General features: G+C 42.4%; 2 protein-coding genes across 2 annotated transcripts; both read left to right on the top strand.

The window, feature by feature from the left end:
* Positions 1-4,832: 4,832 nt before the first annotated feature.
* On the top strand, positions 4,833-13,163 carry LOC106592670 (piggyBac transposable element-derived protein 4). The gene is made up of 5 exons (XM_045690559.2): positions 4,833-5,242; positions 5,702-5,799; positions 5,935-6,112; positions 9,676-9,916; positions 10,452-13,163. Exons 1-5 carry the CDS (start codon positions 5,068-5,070, stop codon positions 12,205-12,207), a joined length of 2,448 nt encoding a protein of 815 aa, XP_045546515.2. The 5' UTR covers positions 4,833-5,067; the 3' UTR covers positions 12,208-13,163.
* A 1,555-nt stretch (positions 13,164-14,718) lies between these two features.
* LOC106595067 (piggyBac transposable element-derived protein 4) lies at positions 14,719-23,093 on the top strand. The gene is made up of 5 exons (XM_045690568.2): positions 14,719-15,128; positions 15,588-15,685; positions 15,821-15,998; positions 19,565-19,805; positions 20,382-23,093. Exons 1-5 carry the CDS (start codon positions 14,954-14,956, stop codon positions 22,135-22,137), a joined length of 2,448 nt encoding a protein of 815 aa, XP_045546524.2. The 5' UTR covers positions 14,719-14,953; the 3' UTR covers positions 22,138-23,093.
* Positions 23,094-23,622: the final 529 nt, after the last annotated feature.

The raw sequence follows: 23,622 nt of genomic DNA, 5'->3' as shown, positions 1-23,622 counted from the left end.
GTTTTTACACGGGGAGGACATCGTTTTGGACTGGTAAGTTCTTCTTATGATAATGCCGTTGTTAGAAATGAATAATATCAAATATTATCCGTTTGAGATTTTATTTTATTTGCAATATATAAAAATATAATCAGTAATGAAATGTGTAAAGTACACTGTATGTATATTATTATTTTTCTATATTATACATATTTTAATATTATATATCAATATTTTTTATATAAAAATGGAGTGGAGTTGAATGGAACAGCAAACACACCTCATCACGCTCCCTCTACTCCACACAATCACCTCACCACAGTGACCATGCTATATTGATTGTGTGGAGTAGAGGGAGCGTGATGAGGTTTGTTTGCTGTTCCATTCCATTGTTATATAAATAGCCATTGGAGGCTGTTGAGGGGAGGGCAGGCCCACAACAATGACCGGAGTGGAATGGAACAGCACTTCACCATAGTGATTGTCTTCCCTCTACTCTATATTATACATATCTGTTTATTTTACCTGTTGATACAGGGCTCATCTGTAAAAGTATTCTTACTGAATTTTTTTTTTCTTACACAGTGCCAGGGACTCGGATGAACAATGGGAACCCCCAATGTCAAGGTGTTCATCCCCCACTAATTCAGACGCTGAAGCTGGTTCATCCAGCCGGACCCCTGCTGTCTCCGGCTCCACACCTTCCCCCGCCCGGCCATCTAGAGGTGTGAAGAGGCCAGTCCAGAAGCGGAGGGGGGCCAGTGCACAACCTGCAGACAAAGGGACCGAGGGGCGTTGGCACACTGTGCTAGACGTGGATGTGGAACCAAGTGCACCAACATTTAGACCGAAAAGGCAGCCAGGACCTCAGATGGACATGACTGCAAAGTACAGCCCCCTTAATCTTTTCCAGATGTTTTTCTCCTTGTCAGTTCTGGATTCGCTGGTGTCTAACACCAACAAGTATGGGGCTAAGAAACAAGCAGGCAAGAAAGAGGCATGGAAGCCCATTTCCGTCCAAGACCTGTACTGTTACATCTCACTGGTTATTTACATGGGGCTTGTGAAGTTGAAAAACCTGAAGGACTACTGGAGAACGTCAACACTCTACCGACTGCCTTTCCCCACAACTGTCATGCCTTGTAACAGGTTTCTGACTATCTCACGGGCGCTTCATATCAGTGACCCACAAGTTGATGAGGACAATGACAAGAAGAGAGGCACAGCAAGCTTTGATAGGCTCTGCAAAATCAAACCTCTCTACCCCAGCATGGTTGAGGCCTGCAAGACCCATTTTCAGCCCAACCAGAACCTGTCCATAGATGAGAGGATGGTAGCCTCAAAGGCTAGAATTGGCCTCAAACAATATATGTGTAACAAGCTGTGTGGGTACAAACTGTTTGTTTTGGCTGATTCTGTGTGTGCCTACACTTGGAATTTGTTTGTTTATGGGGGGGAAAGCGGTTTTGCTACCGGTAAGGGACTTGGTTATGATTCCGTTATGGAGTTGTTGGATTTTCAACTGCTGGGGACGGGCTACAAACTGTTTATGGACAACTTCTACACAAGCCCTACCCTGTTCACAGACCTGAGGAAGCTGGATGTGTGGTCTTGTGGCACCATTCGTACCAACAGACAGGGCTTTCCAAAAACTAAAGTGAACGACATGCCTAAGAGGGCTGATAGTGGTACCATGAGATGGATTCGTAAAGATGACCTGCTCTTTGTAAAGTGGATGGATACCAGAGAGGTGGTCATGTGCACCACTATCCACAAATCCTTCAGTGGCGATCACGTCGTCAGGCGTGTGAAGGACGCTAATGGGGCATGGACCACAAAGAATGTCCCCATTCCTGCTGCTGTAAAGGACTACAACAAGAGCATGGGAGGTGTGGACCTGTCAGATGCTCTGATAGGCTACAACAATGTTCTCCACATGACAAGGAAATGGTACAAGACAGTGTTCTATCACTTCATTGACATTGCTGTGGTGAATGCATTCGTCCTCCAGAAGGAAATGGCTAAGAGCTCTGGACAGACCTCCATGACACAGCTAGCCTTCAGAGAGCTGCTCATCCGGGAGCTTGCTGACTACGGCACAAAGTCCACTGCAGCACCTTCTGTCCCCTCTACTCCTGTCACCAGTGTTGTTCACATTCCCAAATTCCTATCTGCAGGCATGAATGTGCCTAAGGGCAAAAAGGGCACAGTAGGGAGGCGTCGTTGTGTTCTTTGTCGCATGAAGTCCCCCATCACCTGCCCCACTTGTTCTGTTACCCTCTGCTTTACACCAGAAAGAGACTGCTATGGGACTTGGCATCAGCAGCACGATATTGTGTAGGACTGAGAATCTTCCAAATATTGTCATTCTAAAGTGTGTAATTTGTATTCTTTCTGTTCATTTGTTTTGAGAGAGAGGTTGTGTTAGGCGTAGCATTTTTATATGTTGTGTATATAGTTATTTGCTTGAAAATGTATCGCTTTACCAATTTGGCAACTTGGGTACATTTGGCCAACTTGTGTGGGACACCTGGGTGACTTCATGCTAAGTGTCATGTAGCTCGCTCATTCCTGAAGTGATCAGTCTAAAACTTTACACACACTGCTGTCATCTAGTGGCCAAAATCTAAATTGCACCTGGGCTGGAATAATACAATATGGCCTTTCTCTTACATTTCAAAGATGATGGTACAAAAAAATACAAAAATGTATTTTTTTGTATTATCTTTTACCAGATCTAATGTGTTTTATTCTCCAACATTCCCTTTCACATTTCCATAAACTTCAAAGTGTTTCCTTTCAAATTCTACCAAGAATACGCATATCCTTGCTTCAGGTCCTGAGCTACAGGCAGTTGGATTTGGGTATGTCAATAAAGGTGAAAATGGGGGGAAAAATGGGTGGATCCAACATTCATGACCCTTCACTATCTTCATCGATAAACTAGACAATAGTTATTGTTGCTATTGTTATTCTCATTGACCTTCCTGGCCATATGAAAGCCAAGCTAAATACAATGTTGGTGTCAGTTTTCATGTCTTTGGTTATGCAAACAATTGTTTATTAGATTATATTTCTCAATAAGAATGTTTTAATTCTAAATGGGTCACACCTTGCTTTGGTCATGTGTTCTCTTATGAGTCAATGATTTTAATTAGAATATAGCAATGATGCTCTCTCCTCAATCACTTACAGTGCCTTTGGAAAGTTTTCAGACCCTTTGCCTTTTTTCACATTTTGCTAAGTTACAGCCTTTTTCTAAAATTGATTAAATAAAAAAAATTCTTCAGCAATCTACACGCAACAATTCTTTGCACATTTATTATAAACAAGAAACATTAGTTATTTAGATAAGTATTCAGACCCTTTGCTATGAGACTCGAAATTGAGCTCAGGTGCATCCTGTTTCTGTTCATCATCCTTGTGATGTTTCTACAATTTGGAGTCCACTTGGGGTTAATTCTATTGATTGGACATGATTTGGAAAGGCACACACCTGTCTATATAAGGTCCCACAGTTGACAGTGCATGTCAAAGCAAAAACCGAGCCATGAGGTCGAAGGAATTGTCTGAAGAGAAAGTTTTTCCTTGGTTTCTGATTTGTCCCTGTTTTTCTCTCTCAAAATCACACTGTTAATAGAGAAACTACGCAATTGGATGTGAGTCCACAACAATACTTAAACCACATCAGGAGACCACTTTTGAAGTCTGAGGAAAATCTGAAAATGGTATTTTGGGGTGTAGATACCCTTTAATGCAAGTGGCACCAGCAAGAGCCTTGCTTGGTTAATCAAAATCAAATCAAATTTATTTTTATATAGCCCTTCGTACATCAGCTGATATTCTCAAAGTGCTGTACAGAAACCCAGCCTAAAACCCCAAACAGCAAGCAAAGCATGTGAAAGAAGCACGGTGGCTAGGAAAAACTCCCTAGGAAAAACTCCCTAGAAAGGCCAAAAACCTAGGAAGAAACCTAGAGAGGAACCAGGCTATGAGGGGTGGCCAGTCCTCTTCTGGCTGTGCAGGGTGGATATTATAACAGAACATGGTCAAAATGTTAAAATGTTCATAAATGACCAGCATGGTCAAATAATAATAATCATAGTAGTTGTCGAGGGTGCAACAAGCACGTCCGGTGAACAGGTCAGGGTTCCATAGCCGCAGGCAGAACAGTTGAAACTGGAGCAGCAGCACAGCCAGGTGGACTGGGGACAGCAAGGAGTCATCATACCAGGTAGTCCTGAGGCATGGTCCTAGGGCTCAGGTCCTCTGAGAGAAAGACAGAAAGAGAGAAAGAGAGAATTAGAGAGAGCATATTTCAATTCACACAGGACACCGGATAAGACAAGAGAAGAGAAGAGAAGAGAAATACTCCAGATGAAACAGACTGACCCTAGCCCCCCGACACATAAACTACTGCAGCATAAATACTGGTTAGCGGTGTCTCTGTAGCACACATGTGATTGCAGAGTTTGCTGAACAAATCACAACTGGATTGATGCAAATAATCATGATATCAGAGAAGTTTTCATTGTTTTTGGGCAGCATTATGTGAGGTGTTATTATGCGTTGTTAGCGATGAGCCTTGGTCAATCTATCTCTGAATATGCCTCTTCAATCTGTCACCTAATCCTACCTAATGGGCAGGTCAGCCCTGGAGGAAAATATTGGCTGTAAGAAGTAACAGAAAACATCTGGTTGTTTTTAAATTACTTGTCATGACATTGCTTGACAGAATAAACATTGTAATGGAGATTTTATTCCAATCTGTGTTGCCCACTCCAGTCAGCAGATGGCGATGTGAGTATTTCAGGTGATGCTTCTTGCGTGACGTATAATCTAGTGGACGGAACTGGAGGCTTCTTCAACAGCGACAACAGACTACTGATTTAACCAACGTGGTGCTTTGCTAGCGAACATAAAACCGATTCATTGAAGCGGTTTAGACCTATCTTGTGTATATTACTCTTAGTGTTTTGAACATACTTCTGTTTATCTATCTACTAGTTCATTTAAACGTAATTTACTTGTTAAATTAGCAAATGTGTTAACTTGATACTGCACTGCACTAGGCTAATCTCCCGGAGCATGAGTTCACTAAGCAAGACGGAGAAAGAAGCTCTGGTGAAATTAGAGAAAGAAGCTTTCAGAATGAAAAAGGAAAAAGATGCCATAACATTGAAAGAAGGGAATGTAGTGAAAAAAGAGGAAGAACATTTTGGAGTGAAAAAGGAGGAGGAGACTGAAGTACCGATTAACACCAGTGAGTATTGTCTTAAAAACAGGGGCACAAACTATGCAGTTGTTGAACTAATGTGTGGTTTTAAATGGGCATTCAACTGAAGTTCTACACTTGAATATGTTGTTCAGTACTGTAGGAATTAAGGGACAATCCGCCATTGGTACATATATTTTGGGGACTTTTCAATTAGATGTATTGAATTCTCCACGTGGTCTATATTAAAGTGCACCTCATCTAATATAACAGGCTTTTGAAATATAATATTGGAGCATCATTTATACTTAAAATATCAAAGGGACACAAAAGGCACCCATTTAGTGGAACGATCCTTTTACATTCACAACACAAACAATATTTTATAAAATCATGATGAATGTGGCCATTTTAGGCCCTTTTTAGACATATTAATGCCTCTTGTAAGACTCTGTGTTTGCAATAGGTCATAAGTTTATCATTTGTTTGATGTTCTCATTCACACAGGAGAGAGACATGACTATCGTGGATCCTTTGGGGAGCATCAACAACATCCTGATGCTGACGAGGCAGAGAAGAGTCTCTCCAGATCAGAACACAAGATGGTACAGCTTGGTCTGGTCTAGCATACAGCTTGTTCTATCAGGGTCTGGGCTGGGTTTCTGTAAAGCACTTTATGACAACAGTGACATCAGCATCCATAATTATATGTGTCTGTGTCCCCTCTTTATGGTTACCAGGACAACGCTAGGCCTTCCACCCTCCCGGAGTCCCCGTGTCATGCCTCTCCCGGTAGCGCCTTACTGCTGGATATGAAGAGGTTGTCTATGCTGCTGGTGGACTGCAGGAAAACAACGGGGCTGAGTGGAACTGTGAGAGGAGGAGAAGAGAAGAAAGGATCAGATTTGACTCATCAAAGTAAGTGCTGTACTTTAGTTTGAACAAATAAAATAGATCTGCCCACTGGTATCTGTTCCCAGTAGGGCTGTCCCCGACTAATACAAATACAGCTTTGCACACTGTTGGCATTCTCTCAACCAGCTTCATCTGGAATGCTTTTCCAACAGTCTTGGAGGTCCCACATATGCTGAGCAATTGTTGGCTGCTTTTCCTTCACTCTGCGGTCCAACTCATCCCAAACCATCTCAATTGGGTTGAGGTTGGGTGATTGTGGAGACCATGTCATCTGATGCAGCACTCCATCACTCCTTTTTGGTCAAATTGCCCTTACACAGCCTGGAGGTGTGTTTGGTCATTGTCCAAACACACCTGGGATGGGATGGTGTATCACTGCAGAATGCTGAGGTAGCCATGCTGGTTAAGTGTGCCTTGAATTCTAAATAAATCACTGACAGTGTCACCAGCAAGCACCCACACACCATCACACCACCTCCTCCATGCTTCACGGTGGGATCCACACATGCAGAGATCATCCGTTCACCTACTCTGTATCTCACAAAGACACGGCGGTTGGAACCAGAAATCTCAACTTTGGACTCATCAAGGACAAATTTCCGCCAGTCTAATGTCCATTGCTCGTGTTTCTTTCCCCAAGCAAGTCTCTTGTTCTCATTGGTGTCCTTTGGTAGTGGTTTCTTTGCAGCAATTTGACCATGAAGGCCTGATTCACGATGTCTTCTCTGAACAGTTGATGTTGAGATGTGTCTGTTACTTGAACTCTGAAGAATTTATTTTGGCTCTCCTCAGTGGCCGACTTGAGCAAGATATTTAAGCGTTAACCCTCTCAGGTCTGCCGGCCCAGAGGGCATCCCTATCCGCATCCTCAGGGCATGCGCAGACCAGCTGGCTGGTGTGTTTACAGACATATTCAATCTCTCCCTATCCCAGTCTGCTGTCCCCACATGCTTCAAGATGTCCACCATTGTTCCCATCCCCTAGAAAGCAAAGGTAACTGAACTAAATGACTATTGTCCTGTAGCACTCATTCTGTCATCATGAAGTGCGTTGAGAGACTAGTCAAGGATCATATCACCTCTACCCTACCTGATACTCTAGACCCACTTCAATTTCCTGCCCCAATAGATCCACAGACGATGCCATCGCACTGCACACTGCCCTATCCCATCTGGACAAGAGGAATACCTATGTAAGAATGCTGTTCATTGACTATAGCTCAGCATTCACCACCATAGTACCCTCAACTCATCATTAAGCTCAAGGCCCTGGGTCTGAACCCCGCCCTGTGCAACTGGGTTTTGGACTCCTGACAGGCTGCCCCCGGGTGGTGAAGGTAGGAAACACTTCCACTTCGCTGTTCCTCAACATGAGGACCCCTCAGGGGTGCTTACTCAAGCTCCTCCTGTACTCCCTGTTCACTCATGACTGCACGGCCAGGCATGAATTCAACACCATCATTAAGTTTGCCGATCACCAAATTCTCTAAAACGACATTGGAGGTGGCTTATAGTAGAGAAATTAAGATTTAATTATCTGGTAACAGCTCCAGTGGATATTCCTGCATGGCAATTGCACACTCCTTTGAGACATCTGTGGCGTTGTGTTGTGTGACACAACTGCACATTTTAGTGGCCTTTTATTGTCCCCAGCACAAGGTGCACCTGTGTAATGATCATGCTGTTTAATCAGCTTCTTGACGTGCCACACCTGTCAAGTGGATGGATTATCTTGGCAAAGGGATATAAACACATTTGTGCACAAAATGAGAGAAATTAGCTTTTGTGCATATGGAAAAAGTCAAATTATGTATCTTACAGCTATGAAGGTTATATATTTAGAACCACCTGCTCGATAGGAATCTATCGACGTCTGTGTCTTGAGTGTCCTAGAACTGTCTAGTTGTTTGTATTCTGACTTCTAAAACAGAATTAATAAGTAAGTAAACATATTATCAGAAATTACCAGGAAGCTCTACAACATTTGTTTTAACCTGTTGGGACTAGGGGGCAGTATTTGCAAGGCCGGATAAAAAAACGTACCCAATTTAAACTGGTTGCTACTCTTGCCCAGAAACGAGAATATGCATATAATTAGTAGATATGGATAGAAAACACTCTAAAGTTTCTAAAACTGTTTGAATGGTGTCTGTGATTATAACAGAACCCATATGGCAGGCCAAAACCTGAGAAGATTCCATACAGGAAGTGCCCTGTCAGACAATTTGTTGTCCTTCTGTTGCATCTCTATCGAAAATACAGCATCTCTGCTGTAACGTGACATTTTCTAAGGCTTCCATTGGCTCTCAGAAGGCGCCAGAAAGTGTAATGGGGTGTCTGCTGTCTCTGGGCGAAAAACAGCAGGAGAATTTGTGAGTGGTCAGCCTGGGGACAGTGACACTGGAGATGCGCGTTCATGAGAATTCTCCATTTTTTTTCTTTCAGCCTTTGAATGAATACAACGTCACCCGGTTGGAATATTATCGCTATTTTACGAGAAAAATAGCATAAAAATTGATTTTAAACAGCGTTTGACATGCTTCGAAGTACGGTAATGGAATATTTAGCATTTTTTTGTCACGAAATGCGCTCGTGCGTCACCCTTCGGATAGTGACCTGAACGCACGAACAAAACGGAGCTATTTGAATATAACTATGGATTATTTGGAACCAAAACAACATTTGTTGTAGAAGTCCTGGGAGTGCATTCTGACGAAGAACAGCAAAGGTAATCCAATTTTTCTAATAGTAATTCTGAGTTTGGTGAGCCCCAAACTTGGTTGATGTCAAAATAGCTAGCCGTGATGGCCGGGCTATGTACTCAGAATATTGCAAAATGTGCTTTCGCCGAAAAGCTATTTTGAAATCTGACACCGCGATTGCAAAAAGGAGTTCTGTATCTATAATTCTTAAAATAATAATGTATTTTGTGAACGTCTATCGTGAGTAATTTAGTAAATTCACCGGAAGTTTGCGGTGGGTATGCTAGTTCTGAACATCACATGCTAATGTAAAAATCTGTTTTTTGATATAAATATGAACTTGATTGAACTAAACATGTATGTATTGTATAACATAATGTCCTAGGAGTGTCATCTGATGAAGATCATCAAAGGTTAGTGCTGCATTTAGCTGTGGTTTTGGTTTTTGTTACATATGCTTGCTTTGAAAATGGCTGTGTGATTATTTTTGGCAGGGTACTCTCCTGACATAATCTAATGTTTTGCTTTCGCTGTAAAGCCTTTTTGAAATCGGACAATGTGGTTAGATTAACGAGAGTCTTGTCTTTTAAAAGGGTGTAAAATAGTCATATGTTTTTGAGAAATTGAAGTTATAGCATTTTTGAGGTATTTGTATTTCGTGCCATGCGATTCCACTGGCTGTTGACTAGCGTCCCACCTCGCCCAGGGAGGTTAAAATCACACCAAGATTGTTTTAAATGATTAAATGTTTGAAAACTGGCCTCAGGTTGAGGGATCTGATTTGGATGAAACCTCATAGCAAGGCAGTTTTATCACGTGGAGGTTTCATTCAGTTCTCTCTTTAAATAAACACTGTCTTTGGCAGGAGAAAAACCAAACTTGGAGGAACATAAGACGTCCAAACCAGCAAGAGGACACCTCTGCTCCCAGATTGGAACGAGTTTTACCAAGTTAGGAAGCCTGAAAAGACATGAGAGGACACACAGTGGAGATGGGGATAGTGACACAGAGTTACTACAGGACGAAGACGAGTCATTGAGCGAACATGGCTTTGACTCCCAGACGGAAGATATGTTTTTACACGGGGAGGACATCGTTTTGGACTGGTAAGTTCTTCTTATGATAATGCCGTTGTTAGAAATGAATAATATCAAATATTATCCGTTTGAGATTTTATTTTATTTGCAATATATAAAAATATAATCAGTAATGAAATGTGTAAAGTACACTGTATGTATGTATATTATTATTTTTCTATATTATACATATTTTAATATTATATATCAATATTTTTTATATAAAAATGGAGTGGAGTTGAATGGAACAGCAAACACACCTCATCACGCTCCCTCTACTCCACACAATCACCTCACCACAGTGACCATGCTATATTGATTGTGTGGAGTAGAGGGAGCGTGATGAGGTTTGTTTGCTGTTCCATTCCATTGTTATATAAATAGCCATTGGAGGCTGTTGAGGGGAGGGCAGGCCCACAACAATGACCGGAGTGGAATGGAACAGCACTTCACCATAGTGATTGTCTTCCCTCTACTCTATATTATACATATCTGTTTATTTTACCTGTTGATACAGGGCTCATCTGTAAAAGTATTCTTACTGAATTTTTTTTTTCTTACACAGTGCCAGGGACTCGGATGAACAATGGGAACCCCCAATGTCAAGGTGTTCATCCCCCACTAATTCAGACGCTGAAGCTGGTTCATCCAGCCGGACCCCTGCTGTCTCCGGCTCCACACCTTCCCCCGCCCGGCCATCTAGAGGTGTGAAGAGGCCAGTCCAGAAGCGGAGGGGGGCCAGTGCACAACCTGCAGACAAAGGGACCGAGGGGCGTTGGCACACTGTGCTAGACGTGGATGTGGAACCAAGTGCACCAACATTTAGACCGAAAAGGCAGCCAGGACCTCAGATGGACATGACTGCAAAGTACAGCCCCCTTAATCTTTTCCAGATGTTTTTCTCCTTGTCAGTTCTGGATTCGCTGGTGTCTAACACCAACAAGTATGGGGCTAAGAAACAAGCAGGCAAGAAAGAGGCATGGAAGCCCATTTCCGTCCAAGACCTGTACTGTTACATCTCACTGGTTATTTACATGGGGCTTGTGAAGTTGAAAAACCTGAAGGACTACTGGAGAACGTCAACACTCTACCGACTGCCTTTCCCCACAACTGTCATGCCTTGTAACAGGTTTCTGACTATCTCACGGGCGCTTCATATCAGTGACCCACAAGTTGATGAGGACAATGACAAGAAGAGAGGCACAGCAAGCTTTGATAGGCTCTGCAAAATCAAACCTCTCTACCCCAGCATGGTTGAGGCCTGCAAGACCCATTTTCAGCCCAACCAGAACCTGTCCATAGATGAGAGGATGGTAGCCTCAAAGGCTAGAATTGGCCTCAAACAATATATGTGTAACAAGCTGTGTGGGTACAAACTGTTTGTTTTGGCTGATTCTGTGTGTGCCTACACTTGGAATTTGTTTGTTTATGGGGGGGAAAGCGGTTTTGCTACCGGTAAGGGACTTGGTTATGATTCCGTTATGGAGTTGTTGGATTTTCAACTGCTGGGGACGGGCTACAAACTGTTTATGGACAACTTCTACACAAGCCCTACCCTGTTCACAGACCTGAGGAAGCTGGATGTGTGGTCTTGTGGCACCATTCGTACCAACAGACAGGGCTTTCCAAAAACTAAAGTGAACGACATGCCTAAGAGGGCTGATAGGGGTACCATGAGATGGATTCGTAAAGATGACCTGCTCTTTGTAAAGTGGATGGATACCAGAGAGGTGGTCATGTGCACCACTATCCACAAATCCTTCAGTGGCGATCACGTCGTCAGGCGTGTGAAGGACGCTAATGGGGCATGGACCACAAAGAATGTCCCCATTCCTGCTGCTGTAAAGGACTACAACAAGAGCATGGGAGGTGTGGACCTGTCAGATGCTCTGATAGGCTACAACAATGTTCTCCACATGACAAGGAAATGGTACAGGACAGTGTTCTATCACTTCATTGACATTGCTGTGGTGAATGCATTCGTCCTCCAGAAGGAAATGGCTAAGAGCTCTGGACAGACCTCCATGACACAGCTAGCCTTCAGAGAGCTGCTCATCCGGGAGCTTGCTGACTACGGCACAAAGTCCACTGTAGCACCTTCTGTCCCCTCTACTCCTGTCACCAGTGTTGTTCACATTCCCAAATTCCTATCTGCAGGCATGAATGTGCCTAAGGGCAAAAAGGGCACAGTAGGGAGGCGTCGTTGTGTTCTGTGTCACAGGAAAGGCCCCATCACCTGCCCCACTTGTTCTGTTACCCTCTGCTTTACACCAGAAAGAGACTGCTATGGGACTTGGCATCAGCAGCACGATATTGTGTAGGACTGAGAATCTTCCAAATATTGTCATTCTAAAGTGTGTAATTTGTATTCTTTCTGTTCATTTGTTTTGAGAGAGAGGTTGTGTTAGGCGTAGCATTTTTATATGTTGTGTATATAGTTATTTGCTTGAAAATGTATCGCTTTACCAATTTGGCAACTTGGGTACATTTGGCCAACTTGTGTGGGACACCTGGGTGACTTCATGCTAAGTGTCATGTAGCTCGCTCATTCCTGAAGTGATCAGTCTAAAACTTTACACACACTGCTGTCATCTAGTGGCCAAAATCTAAATTGCACCTGGGCTGGAATAATACAATATGGCCTTTCTCTTACATTTCAAAGATGATGGTACAAAAAAATACAAAAATGTATTTTTTTGTATTATCTTTTACCAGATCTAATGTGTTTTATTCTCCAACATTCCCTTTCACATTTCCATAAACTTCAAAGTGTTTCCTTTCAAATTCTACCAAGAATACGCATATCCTTGCTTCAGGTCCTGAGCTACAGGCAGTTGGATTTGGATATGTCAATAAAGGTGAAAATGGGGGGAAAAATGGGTGGATCCAACATTCATGACCCTTCACTATCTTCATCGATAAACTAGACAATAGTTATTGTTGCTATTGTTATTCTCATTGACCTTCCTGGCCATATGAAAGCCAAGCTAAATACAATGTTGGTGTCAGTTTTCATGTCTTTGGTTATGCAAACAATTGTTTATTAGATTATATTTCTCAATAAGAATGTTTTAATTCTAAATGGGTCACACCTTGCTTTGGTCATGTGTTCTCTTATGAGTCAATGATTTTAATTAGAATATAGCAATGATGCTCTCTCCTCAATCACTTACAGTGCCTTTGGAAAGTTTTCAGACCCTTTGCCTTTTTTCACATTTTGCTAAGTTACAGCCTTTTTCTAAAATTGATTAAATAAAAAAAATTCTTCAGCAATCTACACGCAACAATTCTTTGCACATTTATTATAAACAAGAAACCTTAGTTATTTAGATAAGTATTCAGACCCTTTGCTATGAGACTCGAAATTGAGCTCAGGTGCATCCTGTTTCTGTTGATCATCCTTGTGATGTTTCTACAATTTGGAGTCCACTTGGGGTTAATTCAATTGATTGGACATGATTTGGAAAGGCACACACCTGTCTATATAAGGTCCCACAGTTGACAGTGCATGTCAAAGCAAAAACCGAGCCATGAGGTCGAAGGAATTGTCTGAAGAGAAAGTTTTTCCTTGGTTTCTGATTTGTCCCTGTTTTTCTCTCTCAAAATCACACTGTTAATAGAGAAACTACGCAATTGGATGTGAGTCCACAACAATACTTAAACCACATCAGGAGACCACTTTTTAAGTCTGAGGAAAATCTGAAAATGGTATTTTGGGGTGTAGATACCCTTTAATGCAAGTGGCACCAGCAAGAGCCTTGCTTGGTTAATCAAAATCAAATCAAATTTATTTTTATATAGCCCTTCGTACATCAGCTGATATTCTCAAAGTGCTGTACAGAAACCCAGCCTAAAACCCCAAACAGCAAGCAAAGCATGTGAAAGAAGCACGGTGGCTAGGAAAAACTCCCTAGGAAAAACTCCCTAGAAAGGCCAAAAACTAGGAAGAAACCTAGAGAGGAACCAGGCTATGAGGGGTGGCCAGTCCTCTTCTGGCTGTGCAGGGTGGATATTATAACAGAACATGGTCAAAATGTTAAAATGTTCATAAATGACCAGCATGGTCAAATAATAATAATCATAGTAGTTGTCGAGTGTGCAACAAGCACGTCCGGTGAACAGGTCAGGGTTCCATAGCCGCAGGCAGAACAGTTGAAACTGGAGCAGCAGCACGGCCAGGTGGACTGGGGACAGCAAGGAGTCATCATACCAGGTAGTCCTGAGGCATGGTCCTAGGGCTCAGGTCCTCCGAGAGAAAGACAGAAAGAGAGAAAGAGAGAATTAGAGAGAGCATATTTAAATTCACACAGGACACCGGATAAGACAAGAGAAGAGAAGAGAAGAGAAATACTCCAGATGAAACAGACTGACCCTAGCCCCCCGACACATAAACTACTGCAGCATAAATACTGGTTAGCGGTGTCTCTGTAGCACACATGTGATTGCAGAGTTTGCTGAACAAATCACAACTGGATTGATGCAAATAATCATGATATCAGAGAAGTTTTCATTGTTTTTGGGCAGCATTATGTGAGGTGTTATTATGCGTTGTTAGCGATGAGCCTTGGTCAATCTATCTCTGAATATGCCTCTTCAATCTGTCACCTAATCCTACCTAATGGGCAGGTCAGCCCTGGAGGAAAATATTGGCTGTAAGAAGTAACAGAAAACATCTGGTTGTTTTTAAATTACTTCTCATGACATTGCTTGACAGAATAAACATTGTAATGGAGATTTTATTCCAATCTGTGTTGCCCACTCCAGTCAGCAGATGGCGATGTGAGTATTTCAGGTGATGCTTCTTGCGTGACGTATAATCTAGTGGACGGAACTGGAGGCTTCTTCAACAGCGACAACAGACTACTGATTTAACCAACGTGGTGCTTTGCTAGCGAACATAAAACCGATTCATTGAAGCGGTTTAGACCTATCTTGTGTATATTACTCTTAGTGTTTTGAACATACTTCTGTTTATCTATCTACTAGTTCATTTAAACGTAATTTACTTGTTAAATTAGCAAATGTGTTAACTTGATACTGCACTGCACTAGGCTAATCTCCCGGAGCATGAGTTCACTAAGCAAGACGGAGAAAGAAGCTCTGGTGAAATTAGAGAAAGAAGCTTTCAGAATGAAAAAGGAAAAAGATGCCATAACATTGAAAGAAGGGAATGTAGTGAAAAAAGAGGAAGAACATTTTGGAGTGAAAAAGGAGGAGGAGACTGAAGTACCGATTAACACCAGTGAGTATTGTCTTAAAAACAGGGGCACAAACTATGCAGTTGTTGAACTAATGTGTGGTTTTAAATGGGCATTCAACTGAAGTTCTACACTTGAATATGTTGTTCAGTACTGTAGGAATTAAGGGACAATCCGCCATTGGTACATATATTTTGGGGACTTTTCAATTAGATGTATTGAATTCTCCACGTGGTCTATATTAAAGTGCACCTCATCTAATATAACAGGCTTTTGAAATATAATATTGGAGCATCATTTATACTTAAAATATCAAAGGGACACAAAAGGCACCCATTTAGTGGAACGATCCTTTTACATTCACAACACAAACAATATTTTATAAAATCATGATGAATGTGGCCATTTTAGGCCCTTTTTAGACATATTAATGCCTCTTGTAAGACTCTGTGTTTGCAATAGGTCATAAGTTTATCATTTGTTCGATGTTCTCATTCACACAGGAGAGAGACATGACTATCGTGGATCCTTTGGGGAGCATCAACAATATCCTGATGCTGACGAGGCAGAGAAGAGTCTCTCCAGATCAGAACACAAGATGGTACAGCTTGGTCTGGTCTAACATACAGCTTGTTCTATCAGGGTCTGGGCTGGGTTTCTGTAAAGCACTTTATGACAACAGTGACATCAGCATCCATAATTATATGTGTCTGTGTCCCCTCTTTATGGTTACCAGGACAACGCTAGGCCTTCCACCCTCCCGGAGTCCCCGTGTCATGCCTCTCCCGGTAGCGCCTTACTGCTGGATATGAAGAGGTTGTCTATGCTGCTGGTGGACTGCAGGAAAACAACGGGGCTGAGTGGAACTGTGAGAGGAGGAGAAGAGAAGAAAGGATCAGATTTGACTCATCAAAGTAAGTGCTGTACTTTAGTTTGAACAAATAAAATAGATCTGCCCTACTGGTATCTGTTCCCAGTAGGGCTGTCCCCGACTAATACAAATACAGCTTTGCACACTGTTGGCATTCTCTCAACCAGCTTCATCTGGAATGCTTTTCCAACAGTCTTGGAGGTCCCACATATGCTGAGCAATTGTTGGCTGCTTTTCCTTCACTCTGCGGTCCAACTCATCCCAAACCATCTCAATTGGGTTGAGGTTGGGTGATTGTGGAGACCATGTCATCTGATGCAGCACTCCATCACTCCTTTTTGGTCAAATTGCCCTTACACAGCCTGGAGGTGTGTTTGGTCATTGTCCAAACACACCTGGGATGGGATGGTGTATCACTGCAGAATGCTGAGGTAGCCATGCTGGTTAAGTGTGCCTTGAATTCTAAATAAATCACTGACAGTGTCACCAGCAAGCACCCACACACCATCACACCACCTCCTCCATGCTTCACGGTGGGATCCACACATGCAGAGATCATCCGTTCACCTACTCTGTATCTCACAAAGACACGGCGGTTGGAACCAGAAATCTCAACTTTGGACTCATCAAGGACAAATTTCCGCCAGTCTAATGTCCATTGCTCGTGTTTCTTTCCCCAAGCAAGTCTCTTGTTCTCATTGGTGTCCTTTGGTAGTGGTTTCTTTGCAGCAATTTGACCATGAAGGCCTGATTCACGATGTCTTCTCTGAACAGTTGATGTTGAGATGTGTCTGTTACTTGAACTCTGAAGAATTTATTTTGGCTCTCCTCAGTGGCCGACTTGAGCAAGATATTTAAGCGTTAACCCTCTCAGGTCTGCCGGCCCAGAGGGCATCCCTATCCGCATCCTCAGGGCATGCGCAGACCAGCTGGCTGGTGTGTTTACAGACATATTCAATCTCTCCCTATCCCAGTCTGCTGTCCCCACATGCTTCAAGATGTCCACCATTGTTCCCATCCCCTAGAAAGCAAAGGTAACTGAACTAAATGACTATTGTCCTGTAGCACTCATTCTGTCATCATGAAGTGCGTTGAGAGACTAGTCAAGGATCATATCACCTCTACCCTACCTGATACTCTAGACCCACTTCAATTTCCTGCCCCAATAGATCCACAGACGATGCCATCGCACTGCACACTGCCCTATCCCATCTGGACAAGAGGAATACCTATGTAAGAATGCTGTTCATTGACTATAGCTCAGCATTCACCACCATAGTACCCTCAACTCATCATTAAGCTCAAGGCCCTGGGTCTGAACCCCGCCCTGTGCAACTGGGTTTTGGACTCCTGACAGGCTGCCCCCGGGTGGTGAAGGTAGGAAACACTTCCACTTCGCTGTTCCTCAACATGAGGACCCCTCAGGGGTGCTTACTCAAGCTCCTCCTGTACTCCCTGTTCACTCATGACTGCACGGCCAGGCATGAATTCAACACCATCATTAAGTTTGCCGATCACCAAATTCTCTAAAACGACATTGGAGGTGGCTTATAGTAGAGAAATTAACATTTAATTATCTGGTAACAGCTCCAGTGGATATTCCTGCATGGCAATTGCACACTCCTTTGAGACATCTGTGGCGTTGTGTTGTGTGACACAACTGCACATTTTAGTGGCCTTTTATTGTCCCCAGCACAAGGTGCACCTGTGTAATGATCATGCTGTTTAATCAGCTTCTTGACGTGCCACACCTGTCAAGTGGATGGATTATCTTGGCAAAGGGATATAAACACATTTGTGCACAAAATGAGAGAAATTAGCTTTTGTGCATATGGAAAAAGTCAAATTATGTATCTTACAGCTATGAAGGTTATATATTTAGAACCACCTGCTCGATAGGAATCTATCGACGTCTGTGTCTTGAGTGTCCTAGAACTGTCTAGTTGTTTGTATTCTGACTTCTAAAACAGAATTAATAAGTAAGTAAACATATTATCAGAAATTACCAGGAAGCTCTACAACATTTGTTTTAACCTGTTGGGACTAGGGGGCAGTATTTGCAAGGCCGGATAAAAAAACGTACCCAATTTAAACTGGTTGCTACTCTTGCCCAGAAACGAGAATATGCATATAATTAGTAGATTTGGATAGAAAACACTCTAAAGTTTCTAAAACTGTTTGAATGGTGTCTGTGAGTATAACAGAACTCATATGGCAGGCCAAAACCTGAGAAGATTCCATACAGGAAGTGCCCTGTCAGACAATTTGTTGTCCTTCTGTTGCATCTCTATCGAAAATACAGCATCTCTGCTGTAACGTGACATTTTCTAAGGCTTCCATTGGCTCTCAGAAGGTGCCAGAAAGTGTAATGGGGTGTCTGCTGTCTCTGGGCGAAAAACAGCAGGAGAATTTGTGAGTGGTCAGCCTGGGGACAGTGACACTGGAGATGCGCGTTCATGAGAATTCTCCATTTTTTTTCTTTCAGCCTTTGAATGAATACAACGTCACCCGGTTGGAATATTATCGCTATTTTACGAGAAAAATAGCATAAAAATTGATTTTAAACAGCGCTTCACATGCTTCGAAGTACGGTAATGGAATATTTTGCATTTTTTTGTCACGAAATGCGCTCGTGCGTCACCCTTCGGATAGTGACCTGAACGCACGAACAAAACGGAGCTATTTGAATATAACTATGGATTATTTGGAACCAAAACAACATTTGTTGTAGAAGTCCTGGGAGTGCATTCTGACGAAGAACAGCAAAGGTAATCCAATTTTTCTAATAGTAATTCTGAGTTTGGTGAGCCCCAAACTTGGTTGGTGTCAAAATAGCTAGCCGTGATGGCCGGGCTATGTACTCAGAATATTGCAAAATGTGCTTTCGCCGAAAAGCTATTTTGAAATCTGACACCGCGATTGCAAAAAGGAGTTCTGTATCTATAATTCTTAAAATAATAATGTATTTTGTGAACGTCTATCGTGAGTAATTTAGTAAATTCACCGGAAGTTTGCGGTGGGTATGCTAGTTCTGAACATCACATGCTAATGTAAAAATCTGTTTTTTTATATAAATATGAACTTGATTGAACTAAACATGCATGTATTGTATAACATAATGTCCTAGGAGTGTCATCTGATGAAGATCATCAAAGGTTAGTGCTGCATTTAGCTGTGGTTTTGGTTTTTGTGACGTATGCTTGCTTTGAAAATAGCTGTGTGATTATTTTTTTGGCAAGGTACTCTCCTGACATAATCTAATGTTTTGCTTTCGCTGTAAAGCCTTTTTGAAATCGGACAATGTGGTTAGATTAACGAGAGTCTTGTCTTTTAAAAGGGTGTAAAATAGTCATATGTTTTTGAGAAATTGAAGTTATAGCATTTTTGAGGTATTTGTATTTCATGCCATGCGATTCCACTGGCTGTTGACTAGCGTCCCACCTCGCCCAGGGAGGTTAAAATCACACCAAGATTGTTTTAAATGATTAAATGTTTGAAAACTGGCCTCAGGTTGAGGGATCTGATTTGGATGAAACCTCATAGCAAGGCAGTTTTATCATGTGGAGGTTTCATTCAGTTCTCTCTTTAAATAAACGCTGTCTTTGGCAGGAGAAAAACCAAACTTGGAGGAACATAAGACGTCCAAACCAGCAAGAGGACACCTCTGCTGCCAGATTGGAACGAGTTTTACCAAGTTAGGAAGCCTGAAAAGACATGAGAGGACACACAGTGGAGATGGGGATAGTGACACAGAGTTACTACAGGACGAAGACGAGTCATTGAGCGAACATGGCTTTGACTCCCAGACGGAAGATATGTTTTTACACGGGGAGGACATCGTTTTGGACTGGTAAGTTCTTCTTATGATAATGCCGTTGTTAGAAATGAATAATATCAAATATTATCCGTTTGAGATTTTATTTTATTTGCAATATATAAAAATATAATCAGTAATGAAATGTGTAAAGTACACTGTATGTATGTATATTATTATTTTTCTATATTATACATATTTTAATATTATATATCAATATTTTTTATATAAAAATGGAGTGGAGTTGAATGGAACAGCAAACACACCTCATCACGCTCCCTCTACTCCACACAATCACCTCACCACAGTGACCATGCTATATTGATTGTGTGGAGTAGAGGGAGCGTGGTCATTGTGGTGAGGTGATTGTGTGGAGTAGAGGGAGCGTGATGAGGTGTGTTTGCTGTTCCATTCCATTGTTATATAAATAGCCATTGGAGGCTGTTGAGGGGAGGGCAGGCCCACAACAATGACCGGAGTGGAATGGAACAGCACTTCACCATAGTGATTGTCTTCCCTCTACTCTATATTATACATATCTGTTTATTTTACCTGTTGATACAGGGCTCATCTGTAAAAGTATTCTTACTGAATTTTTTTTTTCTTACACAGTGCCAGGGACTCGGATGAACAATGGGAACCCCCAATGTCAAGGTGTTCATCCCCCACTAATTCAGACGCTGAAGCTGGTTCATCCAGCCGGACCCCTGCTGTCTCCGGCTCCACACCTTCCCCCGCCCGGCCATCTAGAGGTGTGAAGAGGCCAGTCCAGAAGCGGAGGGGGGCCAGTGCACAACCTGCAGACAAAGGGACCGAGGGGCGTTGGCACACTGTGCTAGACGTGGATGTGGAACCAAGTGCACCAACATTTAGACCGAAAAGGCAGCCAGGACCTCAGATGGACATGACTGCAAAGTACAGCCCCCTTAATCTTTTCCAGATGTTTTTCTCCTTGTCAGTTCTGGATTCGCTGGTGTCTAACACCAACAAGTATGGGGCTAAGAAACAAGCAGGCAAGAAAGAGGCATGGAAGCCCATTTCCGTCCAAGACCTGTACTGTTACATCTCACTGGTTATTTACATGGGGCTTGTGAAGTTGAAAAACCTGAAGGACTACTGGAGAACGTCAACACTCTACCGACTGCCTTTCCCCACAACTGTCATGCCTTGTAACAGGTTTCTGACTATCTCACGGGCGCTTCATATCAGTGACCCACAAGTTGATGAGGGCAATGACAAGAAGAGAGGCACAGCAAGCTTTGATAGGCTCTGCAAAATCAAACCTCTCTACCCCAGCATGGTTGAGGCCTGCAAGACCCATTTTCAGCCCAACCAGAACCTGTCCATAGATGAGAGGATGGTAGCCTCAAAGGCTAGAATTGGCCTCAAACAATATATGTGTAACAAGCTGTGTGGGTACAAACTGTTTGTTTTGGCTGATTCTGTGTGTGCCTACACTTGGAATTTGTTTGTTTATGGGGGGGAAAGCGGTTTTGCTACCGGTAAGGGACTTGGTTATGATTCCGTTATGGAGTTGTTGGATTTTCAACTGCTGGGGACGGGCTACAAACTGTTTATGGACAACTTCTACACAAGCCCTACCCTGTTCACAGACCTGAGGAAGCTGGATGTGTGGTCTTGTGGCACCATTCGTACCAACAGACAGGGCTTTCCAAAAACTAAAGTGAACGACATGCCTAAGAGGGCTGATAGGGGTACCATGAGATGGATTCGTAAAGATGACCTGCTCTTTGTAAAGTGGATGGATACCAGAGAGGTGGTCATGTGCACCACTATCCACAAATCCTTCAGTGGCGATCACGTCGTCAGGCGTGTGAAGGACGCTAATGGGGCATGGACCACAAAGAATGTCCCCATTCCTGCTGCTGTAAAGGACTACAACAAGAGCATGGGAGGTGTGGACCTGTCAGATGCTCTGATAGGCTACAACAATGTTCTCCACATGACAAGGAAATGGTACAGGACAGTGTTCTATCACTTCATTGACATTGCTGTGGTGAATGCATTCGTCCTCCAGAAGGAAATGGCTAAGAGCTCTGGACAGACCTCCATGACACAGCTAGCCTTCAGAGAGCTGCTCATCCGGGAGCTTGCTGACTACGGCACAAAGTCCACTGCAGCACCTTCTGTCCCCTCTACTCCTGTCACCAGTGTTGTTCACATTCCCAAATTCCTATCTGCAGGCATGAATGTGCCTAAGGGCAAAAAGGGCACAGTAGGGAGGCGTCGTTGTGTTCTGTGTCACAGGAAAGGCCCCATCACCTGCCCCACTTGTTCTGTTACCCTCTGCTTTACACCAGAAAGAGACTGCTATGGGACTTGGCATCAGCAGCACGATATTGTGTAGGACTGAGAATCTTCCAAATATTGTCATTCTAAAGTGTGTAATTTGTATTCTTTCTGTTCATTTGTTTTGAGAGAGAGGTTGTGTTAGGCGTAGCATTTTTATATGTTGTGTATATAGTTATTTGCTTGAAAATGTATCGCTTTACCAATTTGGCAACTTGGGTACATTTGGCCAACTTGTGTGGGACACCTGGGTGACTTCATGCTAAGTGTCATGTAGCTCGCTCATTCCTGAAGTGATCAGTCTAAAACTTTACACACACTGCTGTCATCTAGTGGCCAAAATCTAAATTGCACCTGGGCTGGAATAATACAATATGGCCTTTCTCTTACATTTCAAAGATGATGGTACAAAAAAATACAAAAATGTATTTTTTTGTATTATCTTTTACCAGATCTAATGTGTTTTATTCTCCAACATTCCCTTTCACATTTCCATAAACTTCAAAGTGTTTCCTTTCAAATTCTACCAAGAATACGCATATCCTTGCTTCAGGTCCTGAGCTACAGGCAGTTGGATTTGGATATGTCAATAAAGGTGAAAATGGGGGGAAAAATGGGTGGATCCAACATTCATGACCCTTCACTATCTTCATCGATAAACTAGACAATAGTTATTGTTGCTATTGTTATTCTCATTGACCTTCCTGGCCATATGAAAGCCAAGCTAAATACAATGTTGGTGTCAGTTTTCATGTCTTTGGTTATGCAAACAATTGTTTATTAGATTATATTTCTCAATAAGAATGTTTTAATTCTAAATGGGTCACACCTTGCTTTGGTCATGTGTTCTCTTATGGGTCAATGATTTTAATTAGAATATAGCAATGATGCTCTCTCCTCAATCACTTACAGTGCCTTTGGAAAGTTTTCAGACCCTTTGCCTTTTTTCACATTTTGCTAAGTTACAGCCTTTTTCTAAAATTGATTAAATAAAAAAAATTCTTCAGCAATCTACACGCAACAATTCTTTGCACATTTATTATAAACAAGAAACCTTAGTTATTTAGATAAGTATTCAGACCCTTTGCTATGAGACTCGAAATTGAGCTCAGGTGCATCCTGTTTCTGTTGATCATCCTTGTGATGTTTCTACAATTGGGAGTCCACTTGGGGTTAATTCAATTGATTGGACATGATTTGGAAAGGCACACACCTGTCTATATAAGGTCCCACAGTTGACAGTGCATGTCAAAGCAAAAACCGAGCCATGAGGTCGAAGGAATTGTCTGAAGAGAAAGTTTTTCCTTGGTTTCTGATTTGTCCCTGTTTTTCTCTCTCAAAATCACACTGTTAATAGAGAAACTACGCAATTGGATGTGAGTCCACAACAATACTTAAACCACATCAGGAGACCACTTTTGAAGTCTGAGGAAAATCTGAAAATTGTATTTTGGGGTGTAGATACCCTTTAATGCAAGTGGCACCAGCAAGAGCCTTGCTTGGTTAGTGGTGTCTCTGTAGCACACGTGATTGCAGAGTTTGC

Source organism: Salmo salar, chromosome 12 (assembly GCF_965601325.2).
Source record: "Salmo salar chromosome 12, fSalSal1, whole genome shotgun sequence".
NCBI classification, from domain to species: domain Eukaryota; kingdom Metazoa; phylum Chordata; class Actinopteri; order Salmoniformes; family Salmonidae; genus Salmo; species Salmo salar.
This window is presented reverse-complemented; position numbering and strand designations above follow the sequence as displayed.